Source organism: Pseudophryne corroboree, chromosome 3, assembly GCF_028390025.1.
Source record: "Pseudophryne corroboree isolate aPseCor3 chromosome 3, aPseCor3.hap2, whole genome shotgun sequence".
Taxonomy (NCBI): domain Eukaryota; kingdom Metazoa; phylum Chordata; class Amphibia; order Anura; family Myobatrachidae; genus Pseudophryne; species Pseudophryne corroboree.
Window position 1 is genome coordinate 776510788 of NC_086446.1, and position 19753 is coordinate 776530540.

A 19753-nucleotide genomic window follows, 5' to 3' on the forward strand; every position below is an offset into this window, starting at 1 on the left:
ATAGATTGTAAGCTCCGCTGAGGCAGCGACTCATGTGAATGACTAATAATATCTGTAGAGTGCTGCGAAATATGTGTGCGCTATATAAATAAAAAAATAAAAAGAATAGACAAACAGAAAAAAACTATTCTTGTTAAATCAGTATTCTAAAGGGGGTAATTACCGCAGCAGTTGAGGGGCTATTCAATTAGCCCCCATAACAGGCATTTATCTGGGATTATGGTTTGGATGTCTCAGGCACACGAAGCATAATCTCAGATAAGCAGCCCTCGCAGCCGCAATAATATATGTGTCCGGATACTTATCCCGGATCCCATGTGTTATTGCACAAAAATGGGATTGACCATCAGTCAAAAATTGTGAAACCAGACCTAGGAATCTACCCCCCCCCCCCCCCCCCCCTAGTTACAGCCCTGCCAGTGATGTCACTGCAAGTTTGCTGTGCTTCTTTATTTGACCTTATTGACTCGCTCACCTGCTGCTATGATACATGTCTCGGAGCATGCATTAACACCTGCCCATAGTAAACGACGGGCCAGTAACTCTTCCCCTGCGCAGCGGCAGGTTTGTTTGATCACGAGGAGCGCAAGTCGCTTACAGTAAAAGTATTTTATTTACTTTGTACTAGGTGATTTATCACGCCCTACGGGCGCTCTTCACACCGTCGTAAGGGGCTAGGCCCCCTTAACCCTTGCACGCCCTTATGGCGTGCAATATTTTTATTATATGGAGTATTACCGCCAATCATAATTGTGTGAGTGGTTAGATATTGCACGGACAAAGGGTGTGCGATGCTTAAGGAGTTGTAGCCCCTTGCAATGGCGTGAACAGCGCACGCAGGGCCTGGTGAGTCACCTAGTAGGTGCTGTGGTTGGGGAAGTGGCAGGTGCGGGGGAGACGCGGATGGGGAGAGGGTGTCTGGGGGTGTCGCGGGTGGGGGAGGGGCTGGTGCTATGGTGCCGCAGGTGGGGGAGGTTTGGGTGCTGTGGGTGGGTGTCCGGAGCCACCGTGGGTGGGGGAGGAATGGTGCGGGGATGCCGCGGGTGGGGGAGGGGCGGGTGCGGTGGTGCCATGGGTGGGTGAGGGGCAAGTGCGCTGTGGGTGGGGAGGGGGGTGTGGGTGTGCCCCGGATGGGGCCCAGAGGTACTGCAAGTGGGGGAGGGGCGGAAAATTCTTCTCCTCCTGGAAGCAGCTAAGCTGCTGTCCTCCCTTTGGCAGTGGCTCGCACAGCAGCCAAGCAGTCAGTCACTATTGTTAGCGCCGGTGTCCCAACGCGCCGCATTACAGGGAAGAAGATGCATTCAATAAACTACAGCTCCCAGCAGCCCTTAGCGTCGGAATGTTCCTGTCTACTTCCCTGTAATGTGGCGCGTTGGGACTCTGGTGGTAACAATGGTGACTGGCTGGCAGAACTGACTGACTCGCTGAATCAATGTAAAAAGTGAGAGTGCTGTGCAGTGCCAGTGTCACTGCACACCCACTGCACTGCACAGCACTGTCACCTTTTACATTGATTCAGCATCCAGACATTACCCTCCGCGATATCACCCACTCTATCCGTTACATTAGCCATCTCGGGGTTTCCAGGCCGGCAGCTCAGGTGCTGTGTTGCGGAGTCAGGGCCCCTGGGGATCTGGGCGTGGCTGTGGCGGGGAGGCACTTCTGTGACATCACGCGCAGAGGAGGCTCCGGGACTCAGAGAGTATGCGGCGCAGGGAGGGCTATGAAAGGCTTCCGCTGCACCGCTTTCATACAAATCTATGCCGGTGGGCGCAGCAGGTTTTGTTTCACCTGCGCCGTGGCTAGGGAATGGGGACTGTTGATGCCGGAGGGGCAGGAGGATTTTTTTCCCCTATCTACAACACAGAGACTTGCTGCAGATGCAGTGGCATACCCTCCAGCTGTACCTTTTTGGCTGGTAAAGTACCTTTTTTTATGGTCTGTACCGATGTTTGGCTCTCCAAACTTCCATTGAAAGTATAGGGAAAAGGGGCGTGGTCACATCGCTTTACCCGTGGCCACGCTCCATTTTCGAATTTGTAGCGATGTTTATGTGTAAAGTGTTGGAGGGTGTGTTGCTGCAGATGCAGTGGGCCTATTTTGGGGTGTGGACCTGGAGCTGCAGCTCCATCAGCCCCATTGTTAATCCTGCTCTGGGAACACACAGCAGCCAAAGGGCAGAGCCTCCCATTGGATGTAACCTGTGTGTGAGGGCGTTTCTCACCCAATCAGCTGTGGACTGGGTGTGATAGACCTGCTGCTAACCCAATGAGAGCTCCTAGCCACGCCCAGCGTTATACACACAGGCACAGAGTCACAGATCTGGGCTATTATATAGGAGATAGTACTTGTAAGAAATCCGCTGCTTATGTCCTGTGTTAGGGATCCATGTTCCACTGGTCAGGAGACGGTTAATGGTTACTTTCCTATGTAGTGACCGCAGACCTGCTATCTTATTCCACAGGTAAACACATTCTGCAAGCTGCAGTTGCAGATATCGCTATCGCAGGAATGAGACAGGAAAACCTAATTCCTCATAAAGGTCACACGAATCACACCACTGTCCGCCGGATGCTGCTATCTTGTCAGTCACTGCGCCAAATTCTTCCAAGACGCCGTCATACAAAGCTTTCACTAAACAACCCACAATTCCCCTTACATATACATTTTACTGACATGTTACTGACACTAGGGGATCACTAGGGCTGGTAACGGCCTTCTGCCCTGTCATCAGCGTCCCCCAGCGGCTGCTGTACTGTCACCTCTGTATGTTACAGCTTGTAACACTTGCTTAAAACTTCTGATGTTTTATTATTACAGATACATGTATAAAATGTGTTGTTTGTACTGATTACAAATTATAAACCACCCCAAGGGGTAGAGTTACTAAAGCTTCTTACACAGACAAATGGTGGTGTTGCCAGGGCAGCCAACAGGGGGGGACTGGGGGGACTGGTGTCCCAGGACCTTACAGACAGGGGAGCCCACCCCTGGCTCTTACCACCAATACATGTAGACCTCCACCAGGCTGTGAATCAGCAGCAGGCCTGAGCGCAGGGAGGACTTCTTAAAATAAGCCTTATCTAAGTATCAGCTCTCTGTGTACCGTTCCTGTAGGCAGTAGCGGATCTTGCCACGGGCAAGCAGGACTTTTGCCCGGGGCGCTGCCCTCCGGAGGGCGCAGGGCGCCATCCGGAGGGCGCCGCACCAGGGAAAGATCCGCTGCTGCTGTGCCCCCCGCTGCCAGCTGCCGCTGTGAAGGGAAACTAGACGCGTACGCGTTTAGTTTCCCTTCGTGGAGAGGTCCTTTACTGTGCGGTGCGCGATGACGTCATTGCGCACCGCACAGCAAAGGTCCTCTCCACGAAGGGAACTAGACGCTATGCGTCTAGTTTCCCTTCGTGGAGAGGATCTTTGGTGTGCGGTGCGCGATGACGTCATCGCGCACCGCACATCATTTCAGTCTGTACAGGGGGCGTAAGTGACCACGCCCCCTGTACAAAGCCACGCCGCCCGGGGCGCAGAGAGCCCCAGAACCGGCCCTGCCTGTAGGTCCGCAACGTTCCACCTATATGTAACGTTACAATGTATGACATCACACGGAGGTGGAGCAGTGCGGCATGTCTACTTTTTCAATTTCTGATGGCGGCCCTGGGTGTTGCACATAGATTCTGTCTATCATGTTTAGCCTGCAATAGAGAAATGATAGCTGGAATCTCATTGGTTACCTTGGACAACACCAACACTTTTCATTTTTAGAAACTTTAGTAAATCTACTCTCAAATTTATAGCTGGTAGTACACATGGGATATGTCATATGTTTGTTATATTGTGTATTCTTCTGTAAGCACAATATTGTGTGTTGGACAATCCATGCAATACTTTTACAAGATTAGTGCTCATACTTGTATTTACAAAAAAAAGAAGTATTGGGAAGATGATCGTTTGCTAGGTTTAATAAATAGGTTAAACGAGGAATGGAGATTTACATAATTGTTAGTTTAGATTTATTCATTTTCTAGATTAGGATATGTGCCTATAGTATAGAGAGAAACAACATTTCCTACCATGTTCCACAAAATATCTGCGCGTTTCGCCACATGGAATTTGGCCTTTGGCATTCCCAGTTTTCAATGTTTGTATCGCCAGAAAGTTGTACCTCTGTGAAACGCCACTCTGTACCTCATCTACATTGTAGGAGGAATTATAGATAGATACAAATATCTTCAGAAGCCCAGTTGCTACAAAATGCGCCCACACGCCATCCATACCGTTACTTTATTCTGTGGTCTTTTGCCTTCACAGAGGATGGAGATGCCATCAGCAGCTCGTATGAGTCCTACGATGAAGAGGAGAATATCAAGGGGAAGTCGGCTGCCCACCAGCACCAGTGGCCATCCACAGAGGCCTCCATCGAACTGATGAAAGATGCGACCATCTGCGCGTTTCTCTGGAGGAAGAAGTGGCTGAGCCAGTGGACAAAACAACTCTGTGTTATCAAGGACAATAGATTAATGGTAAGCGGAGATATAAGGCTGGCTAATGTCCCCTCTTATTGCTATACAGTACTCACTAGACTACTTACTGTACTGTATGTATGTATGTATGTATGTATGGATGTATGGATGTATGGATGTATGTATGGATGTAGATTCGTCTGTCACCTGAGTATTTATGGAATGAAATATATGTTTAATGGAGGAATCTTTGGACATTTTCCTTTCTCAGTGCTATAAAAGCTCCAAGGACCACAGCCCGCAGCTGGACGTCAGTTTAATTGGATGCACTGTAGTCCACAAAGAGAAACACGTCCGCAAGAAAGAGCACAAGCTGAAGATCACCCCAAGCAATGCCGACGTCATTGTCCTGGGCATGCAGAGCAAGGACCAGGCTTTGCAGTGGCTAAAGGTAGAACATAGACTTTTATCGCTTTTATCCAGATATAGGATCTAGAACCAGCAGGTGTGGGCCTTACTCGCCTAGAACCGGCAGGTGTGGGTCTTACTTGCCCAGAACCGGCAGGTGTGGGACTTACTCACCCAGAACAGGCAGGTGTGGGCCTTATTCACCTAGAACAGGCAGGTGTGGGCCTTACTCACCTAGAACCAGCAGGTGTGGGTCTTACTCGCCTAGAACTAGCAGGTGTGGGACTTACTCGCTTAGAACCGGCAGGTGTGGGTCTTACTCACTTAGAACTAGCAGGTGTGGGTCTTACTCACCTAGAACCGGCAGGTGTGGGTCTTACCTAGAACAGGCAGGTGTGGGTCTTACTCACCTAGAACAGGCAGGTGTGGGTCTTTCTCGCCTAGAACCGGCAGGTGTGGGTCTTACTTGCCTAGAACAGACAGGTGTGGGTCTTACTCACCTAGAACAGGCAGGTGTGGGTCTTACTTGCCTAGAACTGGCAGGTGTGGTCTTATTATCCTAGAACCGTCAGGTGTGGTTCTTACTCGCCTAGACCCGTCAGGTGTGGGTCTTACTCACCTAGAACCAACAGGTGTGGGACTTACTCACCTAGACCTTGCAGGTTTGGGTCTTACTCACCTAAAACCTGCATGTGTGGGTCTTACTCGCCTAGTACTGGCAGGTGTGAGTCTTATTCTTCTAGAACTTGCAGGTGTGGGTCTTACTCGCCTAGAACCGGCAGGTGTGGGTCTTACTTGCCCAGAACCGGAAGGTGTGGGACTTACTCACCCAGAACAGGCAGGTGTGGGCCTTATTCACCTAGAACAGGCAGGTGTGGGCCTTACTCACCTAGAACCAGCAGGTGTGGATCTTACTCGCCTAGAACTAGCAGGTGTGGGACTTACTCGCTGAGAACCGGCAGGTGTGGGTCTTACTCACCTAGAACTAGCAGGTGTGGGTCTTACTCACCTAGAACCAGCAGGTGTGGGTCTTACCTAGAACAGGCAGGTGCGGGTCTTACTCACCTAGAACAGGCAGGTGTGGGTCTTTCTCGCCTAGAACCGGCAGGTGTGGGTCTTACTTGCCTAAAACAGACAGGTGTGGGTCTTACTCACCTAGAACAGGCAGGTGTGGGTCTTACTTGCCTAGAACTGGCAGGTGTGGTCTTATTATCCTAGAACCGTCAGTTGTGGGTCTTACTCGCCTAGACCCGTCAGGTGTGGGTCTTACTCACCTAGAACCAACAGGTGTGGGACTTACTCACCTAGACCTTGCAGGTTTGGGTCTTACTCACCTAAAACCTGCATGTGTGGGTCTTACTCGCCTAGTACTGGCAGGTGTGAGTCTTATTCTTCTAGAACTTGCAGGTGTGGGTCTTACTCGCCTAGAACCGGCGGGTGTGGGTCTTACTTGCCCAGAACCGGAAGGTGTGGGACTTACTCACCCAGAACAGGCAGGTGTGGGCCTTATTCACCTAGAACAGGCAGGTGTGGGCCTTACTCACCTAGAACCAGCAGGTGTGGATCTTACTCGCCTAGAACTAGCAGGTGTGGGACTTACTCGCTGAGAACCGGCAGGTGTGGGTCTTACTCACCTAGAACTAGCAGGTGTGGGTCTTACTCACCTAGAACCGGCAGGTGTGGGTCTTACCTAGAACAGGCAGGTGTGGGTCTTACTCACCTAGAACAGGCAGGTGTGGGTCTTTCTCGCCTAGAACCGGCAGGTGTGGGTCTTACTTGCCTAGAACAGACAGGTGTGGGTCTTACTCACCTAGAACAGGCAGGTGTGGGTCTAACTTGCCTAGAACTGGCAGGTGTGGTCTTATTATCCTAGAACCGTCAGGTGTGGGTCTTACTCGCCTAGACCCGTCAGGTGTGGGTCTTACTCACCTAGAACCAACAGGTGTGGGACTTACTCACCTAGACCTTGCAGGTTTGGGTCTTACTCACCTAAAACCTGCATGTGTGGGTCTTACTCGCCTAGTACTGGCAGGTGTGAGTCTTATTCTTCTAGAACTTGCAGGTGTGGGTCTTACTCGCCTAGAACAGGCAGGTGTGGGTCTTACTCGCCTAAAACAGGCAGGTGCTAGTACTCACCTTAAACCATTATGTTTGGGTCTTATTCTCCTAGACCAGGCAGGTGTGCGTCTTGCTAGCCTGGAACAGGCAGGTCTGCATCTAGCTAAATTAGAAAATACAGTTGTGCATCTTACTATCCTAGAACCGTCAGGTGTGGGTCTTACTCGCCTAGACCCGTCAGGTGTGGGTCTTACTCACCTAGAACCAACAGGTGTGGGACTTACTCACCTAGACCTTGCAGGTTTGGGTCTTACTCACCTAAAACCTGCATGTGTGGGTCTTACTCGCCTAGTACTGGCAGGTGTGAGTCTTATTCTTCTAGAACTTGCAGGTGTGGGTCTTACTCGCCTAGAACAGGCAGGTGTGCATCTTACTAGCCTAGAACAGGCAAGTGTGCATCTTACTAGCCTAGAACAGGCAGGTGTGCATCTTACTAGCCTAGAACAGGCAGGCGTGCGTCTTACTAGTCTAGAACAGGCAGACGTGCATCTTACAAGCCTAGAACAGGCAAGTGTGCATCTTACTAGCCCAGAACAGGCAAGTGTACATCTTACTAGCCTAGAACAGACAGGTGTGCGTCTTACTAGCCTAGAACAGGCAGGTGTGCGTCTTACTAGCCTAGAACAGGCAGCGTGCGTCTTACTAGTCTAGAACAGGCAGACGTGCATCTTACAAGCCTAGAACAGGCAAGTGTGCATCTTACTATCTCAGAACAGGCAAGTGTGCATCTTACTAGCCCAGAATAGGCAGGTGTGCATCTTACTAGCCTAGAACAGGCAGGTGTGCATCTTACTAGCCTAGAACAGGCAGGTATGCATCTTACTAGCCTAGAACAGGCAGGTGCGCATATTACTAGCCTGGAACAGGCAGGTGTGCATCTTACGAGCCTAGAACAGGCAGGCTAGCCTAGAATATGCAGGCTTGTATCTTACTAGCTTAGAACAGGCAGGTGTGTGTCTTACTTGCCTAGAACAGGCAGGTATGCATCTTACTAGCCTAGAACAGGCAGGCGTGTGTCTCACTTGCCTAGAACAGACAAGTGTGCATCTTACTAGCCTAGAACAGGCAGGCATGCGTCTTACTAGCCTAGAACAGGCAGGTGTGCATCTTACTAGCCTAGAACAGGCAGGTGTGCATCTTACTAGCCTAGAACAGGTAGGTGTGCGTCTTACTAGCCTAGAACAGGCAGGCGTGCGTCTTACTAGCCTAAAACAGGCAAGTGTGCATCTTACTGGCCTAGAACTGGCAGGTGTGCATCTTACTAGCCTAGAACAGGCAGGTGCGCATATTATTAGCCTGGAGCAGGCAGGTGTGCATCTTACTAGCCTAGAACAGGCAGGCGTGCGTCTTACTAGCCTAGAATATGCAGGCTTGCATCTTACTAGCCTAGAACAGGCAGGTGTGTGTCTCACTTGCCTAGAACAGGCAAGTGTGCATCTTACTAGCCTAGAACAGGCAGGCGTGCGTCTTACTAGCCTAGAACAGGCAGGCTTGCATCTTACTAGCCTAGAGCAGGCAGGTGTGCATCTTACTAGCCTATAACAGGCAGGTGTGCATCTTACTAGCCTAGAACAGGTAGGTGTGCATCTTACTAGCCTAGAACAGGCAGGCGTGCGTCTTACTAGCCTAGAACAGGCAGGCGTGCATCTTACAAGCCTAGAACAGGCAAGTGTGCATCTTACTAGCCTAGAACAGGCAGGTGCGCATATTACTAGCCTGGAGCAGGCAGGTGTGCATCTTACTAGCCTAGAACAGGCAGGCGTGCGTCTTACTAGCCTAGAATATGCAGGCTTGCATCTTACTAGCCTAGAACAGGCAGGTGTGTGTCTTACTTGCCTAGAACAGGCAGGTGTGCATCTTACTAGCCTAGAACAGGCAAGTGTGCATCTTACTAGCCTAGAACAGGCAGGCTTGCATCTTACTAGCCTAGAGCAGGCAGGTGTGCATCTTACTAGCCTAGAACAGGCAGGTGTGCATCTTACTAGCCTAAAACAGGCCGATGTACATCTTACTAGCCTAGAACAGGGAGGTGTGTGTCTTACCTAGAACAGGCAGGTATGCATCTTACTAGCCTAGGACAGGCAGGTGTGCATCTTACTAGCGTAGAACAAGCAGGTGTGCATCTTACTAGCCTAGAACAGGCCGATGTACGTCTTACTAGCCTAGAACAGGGAGGTGTGTGTCTTACCTAGAACAGGCAGGTATGCATCTTAGTAGCCTAGAACAGGCATGTGCGCATATTACTAGCCTAGATCAGGCAGGTGTGTATCTTACTAGCCTAGAACAGGCAGGCGTGTGTCTCACTTGCCTAGAACAGGCAAGTGTGCATCTTACTAGCCTAGAACAGGCAGGCGTGTGTCTTACTAGCCTAGAACAGGCAGGTGTGCATCTTACTAGCCTAGAGCAGGCAGGTGTGCATCTTACTAGCCTAGGACAGGCAGGTGTGCATCTTACGAGCGTAGAACAGGCAGGTGTGCATCTTACTAGCCTAGAACAGGCCGATGTACGTCTTACTAGCCTAGAACAGGGAGGTGTGTGTCTTACCTAGAACAGGCAGGTATGCATCTTACTAGCCTAGAACAGGTGGATGTGTATCTTACTAGCCTAGAACATGCAGGTGTGCATCTTACTAGCCTAGAACAGGCAGGTGTGCGTCTTACTAGCCTAGAACAGGCAGGCGTGCATCTTACAGGCCTAGAACAGGCAAGTGTGCATCTTACTGGCCCAGAACAGGCAAGTGTGCATCTTACTAGCCCAGAATAAGCAGGTGTGCATCTTACTAACCTAGAACAGGCATGTGCGCGTATTACTAGCCTAGATCAGGCAGGTGTGCATCTTACTAGCCTAGAACAGGCAGGTGTGCGTCTTACTAGCCTAGAACAGGCAGGCTTGCATCTTACTAGTCTAGAGCAGGCAGGTGTGCATCTTACTAGCCTAGAACAGGCAAGTGTGCATCTTACTAGCCCAGAACAGGCAAGTGTGCATCTTACTAGCCCAGAATAGGCAGGTGTGCATCTTACTAGACTAGAACAGGCAAGTGTGCATCTTACTAGCCCAGAACAGGCAAGTGTGCATCTTACTAGCCCAGAATAGGCAGGTGTGCATCTTACTAGACTAGAACAGGCAGTTGTGCATCTTACTAGCCTAGAACTGGCAAGTGTGCATCTTACTAGCCTAGAACAGGCAGGTGCGCATATTACTAGCCTGGAACAGGCAGGTGTGCATCTTACTAGCCCAGAACAGGCAGGCGTGCGTCTTACTAGCCTAGAATATGCAGGCTTGCATCTTACTAGCCTAGAACAGGCAGGTGTGTGTCTTACTTGCCTAAAACAGGCAGGTATGCATCTTACTAGCCTAGAACAGGCAGGTGTGTGTCTAACTTTCCTAGAACAGGCAAGTGTGCATCTTACTAGCCTAGAACAGGCAGGCGTGCGTCTTACTAGCCTAGAACAGGCAGGCTTGCATCTTACTAGCCTAGAGCAGGCAGGTGTGCATCTTACTAGCCTAGAACAGGCAGGTATGCATCTTACTAGCCTAGAACAGGCAGGTGTGCATCTTACTAGCGTAGAACAGGCAGGTGTGCATCTTACTAGCCTAGAACAGGCCGATGTACGTCTTACTAGCCTTGAACAGGCATGTGCGCATATTACTAGCCTAGATCAGACAGGTGTGCATCTTACTAGCCTAGAACAAACAGGCGTGTGTCTTACTAGCCTAGAGCAGGCAGGTGTGCATCTTACTAGCCTAGAACAGGTAGGTATGCATCTTACTAGCCTAGAACAGGCAGGTGTGCATCTTACTAGCGTAGAACAGGCAGGTGTACATCTTACTAGCCTAGAACAGGCAGGTGTGCGTCTTACTAGCCTAGAACAGGCAGGCGTGCGTCTTACTAGCCTAGAACAGGCAGGCGTGCATCTTACAAGCCTAGAACCGGCAAGTGTGCATCTTACTGGCCCAGAACAGGCAAGTGTGCATCTTACTAGCCCAGAATAAGCAGGTGTGCATCTTACTAGCCTAGAACAGGCATGTGCGCATAGTACTAGCCTAGATCAGGCAGGTGTGCATCTTACTAGCCTAGAACAGGCAGGCGTGCGTCTTACTAGCCTAGAACAGGCAGGCTTGCATCTTACTAGCCTAGAGCAGGCAAGTGTGCATCTTACTAGCCCAGAACAGGCAAGTGTGCATCTTACTAGCCCAGAATAGGCAGGTGTGCATCTTACTAGACTAGAATAGGCAGGTGTACATCTTACTAGCCTAGAACTGGCAGGTGTGCATCTTACTAGCCTAGAACAGGCAGGAGTGCATATTACTAGCCTGGAACAGGCAGGTGTGCATCTTACTAGCCTAGAACAGGCAGACGTGCGTCTTACTAGCCTAGAATATGCAGGCGTGTTTCTTACTAGCCTAGAACAGGCAGGCTTTCATCTTACTAGCCTAGAGCAGGCAGGTGTGCATCTTACTAGCCTAGAACAGGCAGGTAAGCATCTTACTAGCCTAGAACAGGCAGGTGTGCATCTTACTAGCCTAGAACAGGCAGGCGTGCATCTTACTAGCCTAGAACAGGCAGGCTTGCATCTTACTAGCCTAGAGCAGGCAGGTGTGCATCTTACTAGCCTAAAACAGGCAGGTGTGCATCTTACTAGCCTAGAACAGGCCGATGTACATCTTACTAGCCTAGAACAGGGAGGTGTGTGTCTTACCTAGAACAGGCAGGTATGCATCTTACTAGCCTAGGACAGGCAGGTGTGCATCTTATTAGCGTAGAACAGGCAGGTGTGCATCTTACTAGCCTAGAACAGGCCGATGTACGTCTTACTAGCCTAGAACAGGGAGGTGTGTGTCTTACCTAGAACAGGCAGGTATGCATCTTAGTAGCCTAGAACAGGCATGTGCGCATATTACTAGCCTAGATCAGGCAGGTGTGTATCTTACTAGCCTAGAACAGGCAGGCGTGTGTCTCACTTGCCTAGAACAGGCAAGTGTGCATCTTACTAGTCTAGAACAGGCAGGCGTGTGTCTTACTAGCCTAGAACAGGCAGGCTTGCATCTTACTAGCCTAGAGCAGGCAGGTGTGCATCTTACTAGCCTAGGACAGGCAGGTGTGCATCTTACGAGCGTAGAACAGGCAGGTGTGCATCTTACTAGCCTAGAACAGGCCGATGTACGTCTTACTAGCCTAGAACAGGGAGGTGTGTGTCTTACCTAGAACAGGCAGGTATGCATCTTACTAGCCTAGAACAGGTGGATGTGTATCTTACTAGCCTAGAACAGGCAGGTGTGCATCTTACTAGCCTAGAACAGGCAGGTGTGCGTCTTACTAGCCTAGAACAGGCAGGCGTGCGTCTTACTAGCCTAGAAAAGGCAGGCGTGCATCTTACAGGCCTAGAACAGGCAAGTGTGCATCTTACTGGCCCAGAACAGGCAAGTGTGCATCTTACTAGCCCAGAATAAGCAGGTGTGCATCTTACTAACCTAGAACAGGCATGTGCGCGTATTACTAGCCTAGATCAGGCAGGCGTGCGTCTTACTAGCCTAGAACAGGCAGGCTTGCATCTTACTAGTCTAGAGCAGGCAGGTGTGCATCTTACTAGCCTAGAACAGGCAAGTGTGCATCTTACTAGCCCAGAACAGGCAAGTGTGCATCTTACTAGCCCAGAACAGGCAAGTGTGCATCTTACTAGCCCAGAATAGGCAGGTGTGCATCGCAAGTGATACTATGTGGGTGGAGGGAGGACCCACTTGTGCTAATGTTGAAGTAAAACATGAGGGGTTAAATACAAGTAATGCCAATGGTGTTTTTAGATAGTAAGCATTTTTATGATTTATAAAGATAAGATTTACTGGATAATAACAATAATTAAGTTTCAATGAATGAAATATTTTATGAAAAAATGTATAAAAACAAAATAAATGTGCTTATATTTACCTAGGTTTCTCTCCTGATATATGTCTGGGAATAGAATGAGTAAAAGTACTGCATAATAATATCATAAAGAAGAAATAATTAAATGATTATAGGTAAACAAAGGGTGGAGTGAAGGAATTGTATTCTTCGAAAGGGGTTTAATATATTATTGGGTTTAATATGAGAAGCTATAGAGAAATTAGAATTGATTTTTTATAATTCTTAATAAAGTTATAAAAAAGAGACAGCTATGTTTATACAATTTACGGGTAGTAGATGATAACATAAAGAATAAGATGTAAAACTAGGTGTAAGCTGATATAGCCGAATGGTTGGAATTTGTAAAGGTGTAAGTATTATAGAACCACGGAGAAAGCAACCAAAATGACACATGAGACAGAGGCTTGATACGAACTAAGAAGTGCGCATGCGCTAAAAGGTCTTGGAACACAAGAAGGAGTATACACGCGCAAGAGGGTGCGGCGACGGGATCAGGGGATGGTATTTAAAGAGGAGAACGGGTCTCATTATGGACTGTGGCTGAGGAAGCCGCTGACGTTAACGGAAAAAGGCGGAGAAACGCGTTACACGTTCAAAGGAGCCCATTCATAACCATCACTGTGACAGCCACGGACCCCAACGAAATCGGAACCAACAGCGCTACTCGAATCCCGGCAGAACGCAATCACGGTAACCTAACTGATGTAATAAGAGTCCGGAGGGGTCAAGCTGTATGATTTGGAACCAGGGGAAAACAATGTGGATGCAAGGTCAAGTGGTTTAACAATCCATAATGCATGCATATTACTAACATCAAAAGCTGTGCACAGCAGGGACCCAGTGAACTCTGTCTACATAAAATAAACAAAGATTAATTTGTAGCAAAGATCGCTACAACGCATCAGATCTAATAGGACTCTATATATAGATTAACATTGTTTTGAATCTTAGGACTGTTCAAAAGGCTATATCAGCTAAACAGCCTATCTATATATATATGTTTTTTTTTTAAATGTTTGTTTTAAACATGTTTTCTTAAAGGTGAAGAGCCGCATAGTAATACAGGCTTTATACTAATGAATTTAAAAAAAAAGCTGTCTATATATGAAATTCTAGAAAAATAAATTATAACTTTTTTGTTTATGAAATTGTGTAAAGAGTATTAAACCCTTTCTATATACATTAATATATAGAATCATATGTACATTTTTTATCATTTTTTAATATTTTTTTGCTAGTGGTTTTGCATCTTACTAGCCTAGAACAGGCAGGTGTGTGTCTTACTTGCCTAGAACAGGCAGGTATGCATCTTACTAGCCTAGAACAGGCAGGCTTGCATCTTACTAGCCTAGAGCAGGCAGGTGTGCATCTTACTAGCCTAGAACAGGCAGGTGTGCATTATACTAGCGTAGAACAGGCAGGTGTGCAGCTTACTAGCCTAGAACAGGCCGATGTACGTCTTACTAGCCTAGAACAGGGATGTGTGTGTCTTACCTAGAACAGGCAGGTATGCATCTTACTAGCCTAGAACAGGCATGTGCGCATATTACTAGCCTAGAACAGGTGGGCGTGTATCTTACTAGCCTAGAACAGGCAGGCGTGTATCTTACTAGCCTAGAACAGGTAGGCATGTATCTTACTAGCCTAGAGCAGGCAGGTGTGCATCTTACTAGCCTAGAACAGGTAGGCATGTATCTTACTAGCCTAGAACGGGCAGGTGTGTATCTTACTAGCCTAGAACAGGCAGGCATGTATCTTACTAGCCTAGAACAGGCAGGCATGTATCTTACTAGCCTAGAGCGGGCAGGTGTGCATCTTACTAGCCTAGAACAGGCAGGCATGTATCTTACTAGCCTAGAACAGGCAGGCATGTATCTTACTAGCCTAGAACAGGCAGGTATGCATATTACTAGCCTAGAACAGGTAGGCATGTATCTTACTAGCCTAGAACGGACAGGTGTGTATCTTACTAGCCTAGAACAGGCAGGCGTGTATCTTACTAGCCTAGAACAGGCAGGTATGCATCTTACTAGCCTAGAACAGGCAGGTATGCATCTTACTAGCCTAGAACAGGCAGGTATGCATCTTACTAGCCTAGAACAGGTAGGCATGTATCTTACTAGCCTAGAACGGGCAGGTCTGTATCTTACTAGCCTAGAACAGGCAGGCGTGTATCTTACTAGCCTAGAACAGGCAGGTATGCATCTTACTAGCCTAGAACAGGCAGGTGTGCATCTTATTAGCCTAGAACAGGCAGGCGTGTATCTTACTAGCCTAGAACAGGCAGGCGTGTATCTTACTAGCCTAGAACAGGCAGGCGTGTATCTTATTAGCCTAGAACAGGCAGGCGTGTATCTTACTAGCCTAGAACAGGCAGGCGTGTATCTTACTAGCCTAGAACAGGCAGGCGTGTATCTTACTAGCCTAGAACAGGCAGGCGTGTGTCTTACTTGCCTAGAACAGGCAAATATGCATCTTACTAGCCTAGAACAGGCAGGCATGTATCTTATTAGCCTAGAACAGGCAGGCGTGTATCTTACTAGCCTAGAACAGGCAGGCGTGTATCTTACTAGCCTAGAACAGGCAGGCGTGTGTCTTACTTGCCTAGAACAGGCAGGCGTGCATCTTACTAGCCTAGAACAGGCAGGCATGTATCTTACTAGCCTAGAACAGGCAGGTATGCATCTTACTAGCCTAGAACAGGTAGGCATGTATCTTACTAGCCTAGAACAGGCAGGCGTGTATCTTACTAGCCTAGAACAGGCAGGTATGCATCTTACTAGCCTAGAACAGGCAGCAGGGCCGGTTCTTGGCCTTGTGGCGCCCCGGGCAAAATATAGGGGCGTGGCTTCAAATGGGGGCGTGGTCACAACGCTGAAAGAAAAAATTAAATTAAAAAAAAGTATACTTACCATCCCCGTTCCTGATCCAGACCGCTGCAGACCCCCTCCGCCGGCGGCGCCGCTCTTCTCCTCTCCTCTCTTCGATCTATGGGAGAGACATTATTACGTCTCTCCCATAGAACAGCATAGACACTAGAGGTCAATTATGACCCCCAGTGTCTGTGCCACTATGCTGTGCGGTGCGCGATGACGTCATCGCGCATCAAAGGTCCTCTACATGAAGGGAAACTAGACCGTAGCGTCTAGTTTCCCTTCATGGAGAGGACCTTTGCTGTGCGGTGCGCGATGACGTCATCGCGCACCGCACAACTAAGGTCCTCTTAATGAAGGGAAACTAGACGCTACGCGTCTGGTTCCCTTCAAAGCGGGGGGGGGGCACAGCAGGGCACTGCGGGGGGCACAGTGGCGGATCTTGCCCTGGTGTGGCGCCCTCCGGATGGCGCCGGCGCCCTCCGGAAGGCGGCGCCCCGGGCAAAAGTACCGCTTGCCCGTGGCATGAACCGCCACTGACAGGCAGGTATGCATCTTACTAGCCTAGAACAGGTAGGCATGTATCTTACTAGCCTAGAACGGGCAGGTGTGTATCTTACTAGCCTAGAACAGGCAGGCATGTATCTTACTAGCCTAGAACAGGTAGGCGTGCATCTTACTAGCCTAGAACAGGTAGGCGTGCATCTTACTAGCCTAGAACATGCAGGCGTGTATCTTACTAGCCTAGAACAGGCAGATGTTCTGAGAGCAGTGGTAGGTCCCACTATGGGGGTAATCAGACCTGATCGCTAGGGTGCGTTTTTTGCAGCCCTGCGATCAGATAGTTGCCGGCTACAGGGGGCGGGTATATGGTGTGTGCAGGTGTGCGATCGCTTTTGTAGCAGAGCTGCACAAACATCAGGACTTACACGATTGTTTGCTGCTGATTGGGGCCGGAGCTGACGTCAGACACCCTCCCTGAAAACGCCTGGTCCCTCCTGCATTTTTCTCACAAATGGCCACTTCCTGTCAATCACCTTGCGATCGCCCGTGCGATCCTTTTTTTCGACCCATCCCGTGGCTAGGCACCGATGCCCGGTGCTGTTGTGCGACGTGCTGGTGCATTGCGGTGCATACACGTGCGCAGTTCAACTCTGATGGCCCGCTGTGCGATCAGGCCTGAATTACCCCGTGTGTCTTTTACATTCCAGAGCCTTTCCCCAGCAGCTAAAGCCATTCTGAAATGCCAAATACAAAAGGGCTTTAAGGAAAAGTGAAGCTATGTACCTGGTCCCACTCGCTGAGCTCTGCACACAGTGTGGACTGAATATTACCCTGCAGGAAACAAATCTTTCTTTGAGAGCCCCACGTTCCGCTGTAATCTGTATATTGGAGGAAAGTGGCTATATCTTTTTTGGGGGGGATAGGGGGGGGGGAGTATATGATTACAGGGGGATGTGAGTGATTACAGGGGAGGATAAAAGATTACAGTGCAGAGAATGCTGCAAGGGGTGATTGAAAAATTGTGAGGATGAAAAGATTAAAAGACGGAAGTAGGTGATGAAGGAGTTAACAATTGGAAGGGGGTGAAGATGATGCAAAAGCCACTTAAAAGGAGATAGCTGGGGGGCGGGGGGGGGGGGGGGGGGGGGGCACATGTTATATTCATGGAATATGACATTATTTATTTATTATTACCAGTTATTTACATAGCGCACACAGAGGTGTAGCAAGGTGTCACGGTGCCTGGAGCAAGGTATGTTTCGGCGCCCCCCTCCCCTGTACTGAATTGGGGTCGTGGCCACCAGGGCCAGTTCTAGACCTTGTGGAACCCAGGGCGAAAGTTTCCCTTGGCGACACCCCCCCCCCCCCCAAGGCGCGCGGCAAAAAATAGGCGCGTGGCTTCATAGGGAAGGGGCGTGGCCACAGTTATGCCCGCTGCAGTTATGGACCCAGTAGTTGTGCCCCCTGTAGCTGTGCCCCCTGTAGATTTGCCCCCAGTAGTTGTGCTGTCCCCTGTAGCTGTGCCCGGAGTAGTTGTGCCCCCTGTAGCTGTGCCCCCTGTAGATTTGCCCCCTGTAGCTGTGCCCCCTGTAGATTTGCCCCCTGTAGTTGTGCTGTCCCCTGTAGCTGTGCCCGGAGTAGTTGTGCCCCCTGTAGTTGTGCCCCCAATTGGTGTGCCCCCTGTAGCTGTGCGCAGAGTAATTGTGCCCCCTGGTAGTGCCGCTTACAAACACTAAAGAAGAAAAAAAAATACTCACCTGCCCCGCTCCTGCTTCCCGACTGCTGCTGCTCCGTCTGAGTCTGGCCGCGTCTCCGCCTGTCTGACGTCAGACGCCCGTGCGTGTGACGCATGACGTCACACGCAAGTCACGGAGGGGAGGGAGAGATTTGATGCAGCTCGGGCTTCCAGCTGGCAGTGACTGACAGCTGCAGCTGTGAGCTGCTTGCAGCCAGGCGGAGGTTCTGACGGAGTCGAGCTGCGGCGCCCTGTAATGTCTTGGGCGCCTGGAGCTCGAGCTCCACTGGAACCGCCCTCCCTACGCCGCTGACCACATGTACACACAGACAGAGAGTTTACAGCATTTGGGCCAATTGATAGCTGGTTATCCTTATAAATGCTGAGACTTGTAGTTCAACAACAGCTGGAGAGCCTCAGCCAGGTGCAGAACACTCATATGACAGTAATTGGGACGCCTGGAACCTGGCTGTACATATTTACCAGTTTTATAATAAAGCTGGACCAGCTACGGATAGGACCCTGTTCAGCGCCCCCTCGTAAACGGCTCTCCTCTCCATCTGGGGGTCTCCAGGGCCAGGCTTTTGATGTAGAGAAAAATAGAGCAGCTCTCGCCCAACAAAGGAGCTCTCAGTGAATGGAGATTAATGGAACCGCTGTAACATGTCGGTGTAACGCCGATGCTCCGCTTATTGGGAACATGTTATAGAGAAACTTCAAACAGCCGCAGATAAAAGATGTCAGTTTCCTGAGACGTCTGCTGGACCTAATAAATGGGACAATGAGACAATGTGACCAGCAGACAGGGCAACGTCTCACAGACCCCAAAGTCATGACCAGCAGTCACTCACAGCAGTTACAGTGTTGCTAGATGGCGGTGGTAAATGAATAGACATTGTTACAGCCAGTGAGGGGGACTGTTGTCAGGCTGGGCGTGCTGAGCTGACAGATTGCAAGCTCTGTAACCCAGGAGGTTCTAAAACAGCCAGGGCACTGTGAGGTATGCTGGACTAGTCATATAATAATTATTTTCCTCCTTTCCATAGGTTATCCAGGATATCAACGGTTTACAGACGGATGTGTTCTCCGACATCTCATTGGTTACTGCAGACAATCAACGTCTCACCCAGAGCAAGGTACAAGGCTTGGTATACATGCGTGCTTATGGATGATCTCAGTGATGTCACTGACTCCTAGTGACTGGATAAGCTGCGCTCTCAGTGATGTCACTGGCTCCTAGTGACTGGATAGGCTGCACTCTCAGTGATGTCACTGGCTCCTAGTGGCTGGATAGGCTGCACTCTCCGTGATGTCACTGGCTCCTAGTGACTGGATAGGCTGCACTCTCAGTGATGTCACTAGTTCCTAGTGAGTGGATAGGCTGTTCTCTCAGTGATGTCACTAGTTCCTAGTGACTGGATAGGCTGCACTCTCAGTGATGTCACTGGTTCCTATGGAATGGTTGAACTGCATTGTCCTGAATAAACAATGGCTGCCTCCCCTCTGTGTAGGGGGACAGGGCACTTTGGAGGTAATTCAGACCTGATCGTAGCAGCAAATTTGTTAGCAGTTGGGAAAAACCATGTGCACTGCAGGGGGGGCAGATGTAACATGTGCAGAGAGAGTTAGATTTGGGTGGGGTATGTTCAAACTGAAATCTAAATTGCAGTGTAAAAATAAAGCAGCCAGTATTTACCCTGCACAGAAACAATATAACCCACCCAAATCTAACTCTCTGCACATCTGCCCCACC

At 49.5% G+C, this 19753-nt stretch overlaps 1 protein-coding gene across 2 annotated transcripts in view; it reads left to right on the plus strand.

The window, feature by feature from the left end:
• Window positions 1-19753, plus strand: part of AFAP1L2 (actin filament associated protein 1 like 2) — a 187305-nt gene that overhangs the window by 112253 nt on the left and 55299 nt on the right. For both annotated transcript variants that reach the window (XM_063962546.1, XM_063962545.1), the window contains exons 6-8: window positions 4306-4517; window positions 4729-4908; window positions 19047-19136. In XM_063962546.1, the coding sequence (XP_063818616.1) occupies window positions 4306-4517; window positions 4729-4908; window positions 19047-19136 (482 nt within the window). The remainder of the gene's footprint in view (window positions 1-4305; window positions 4518-4728; window positions 4909-19046; window positions 19137-19753) is intronic.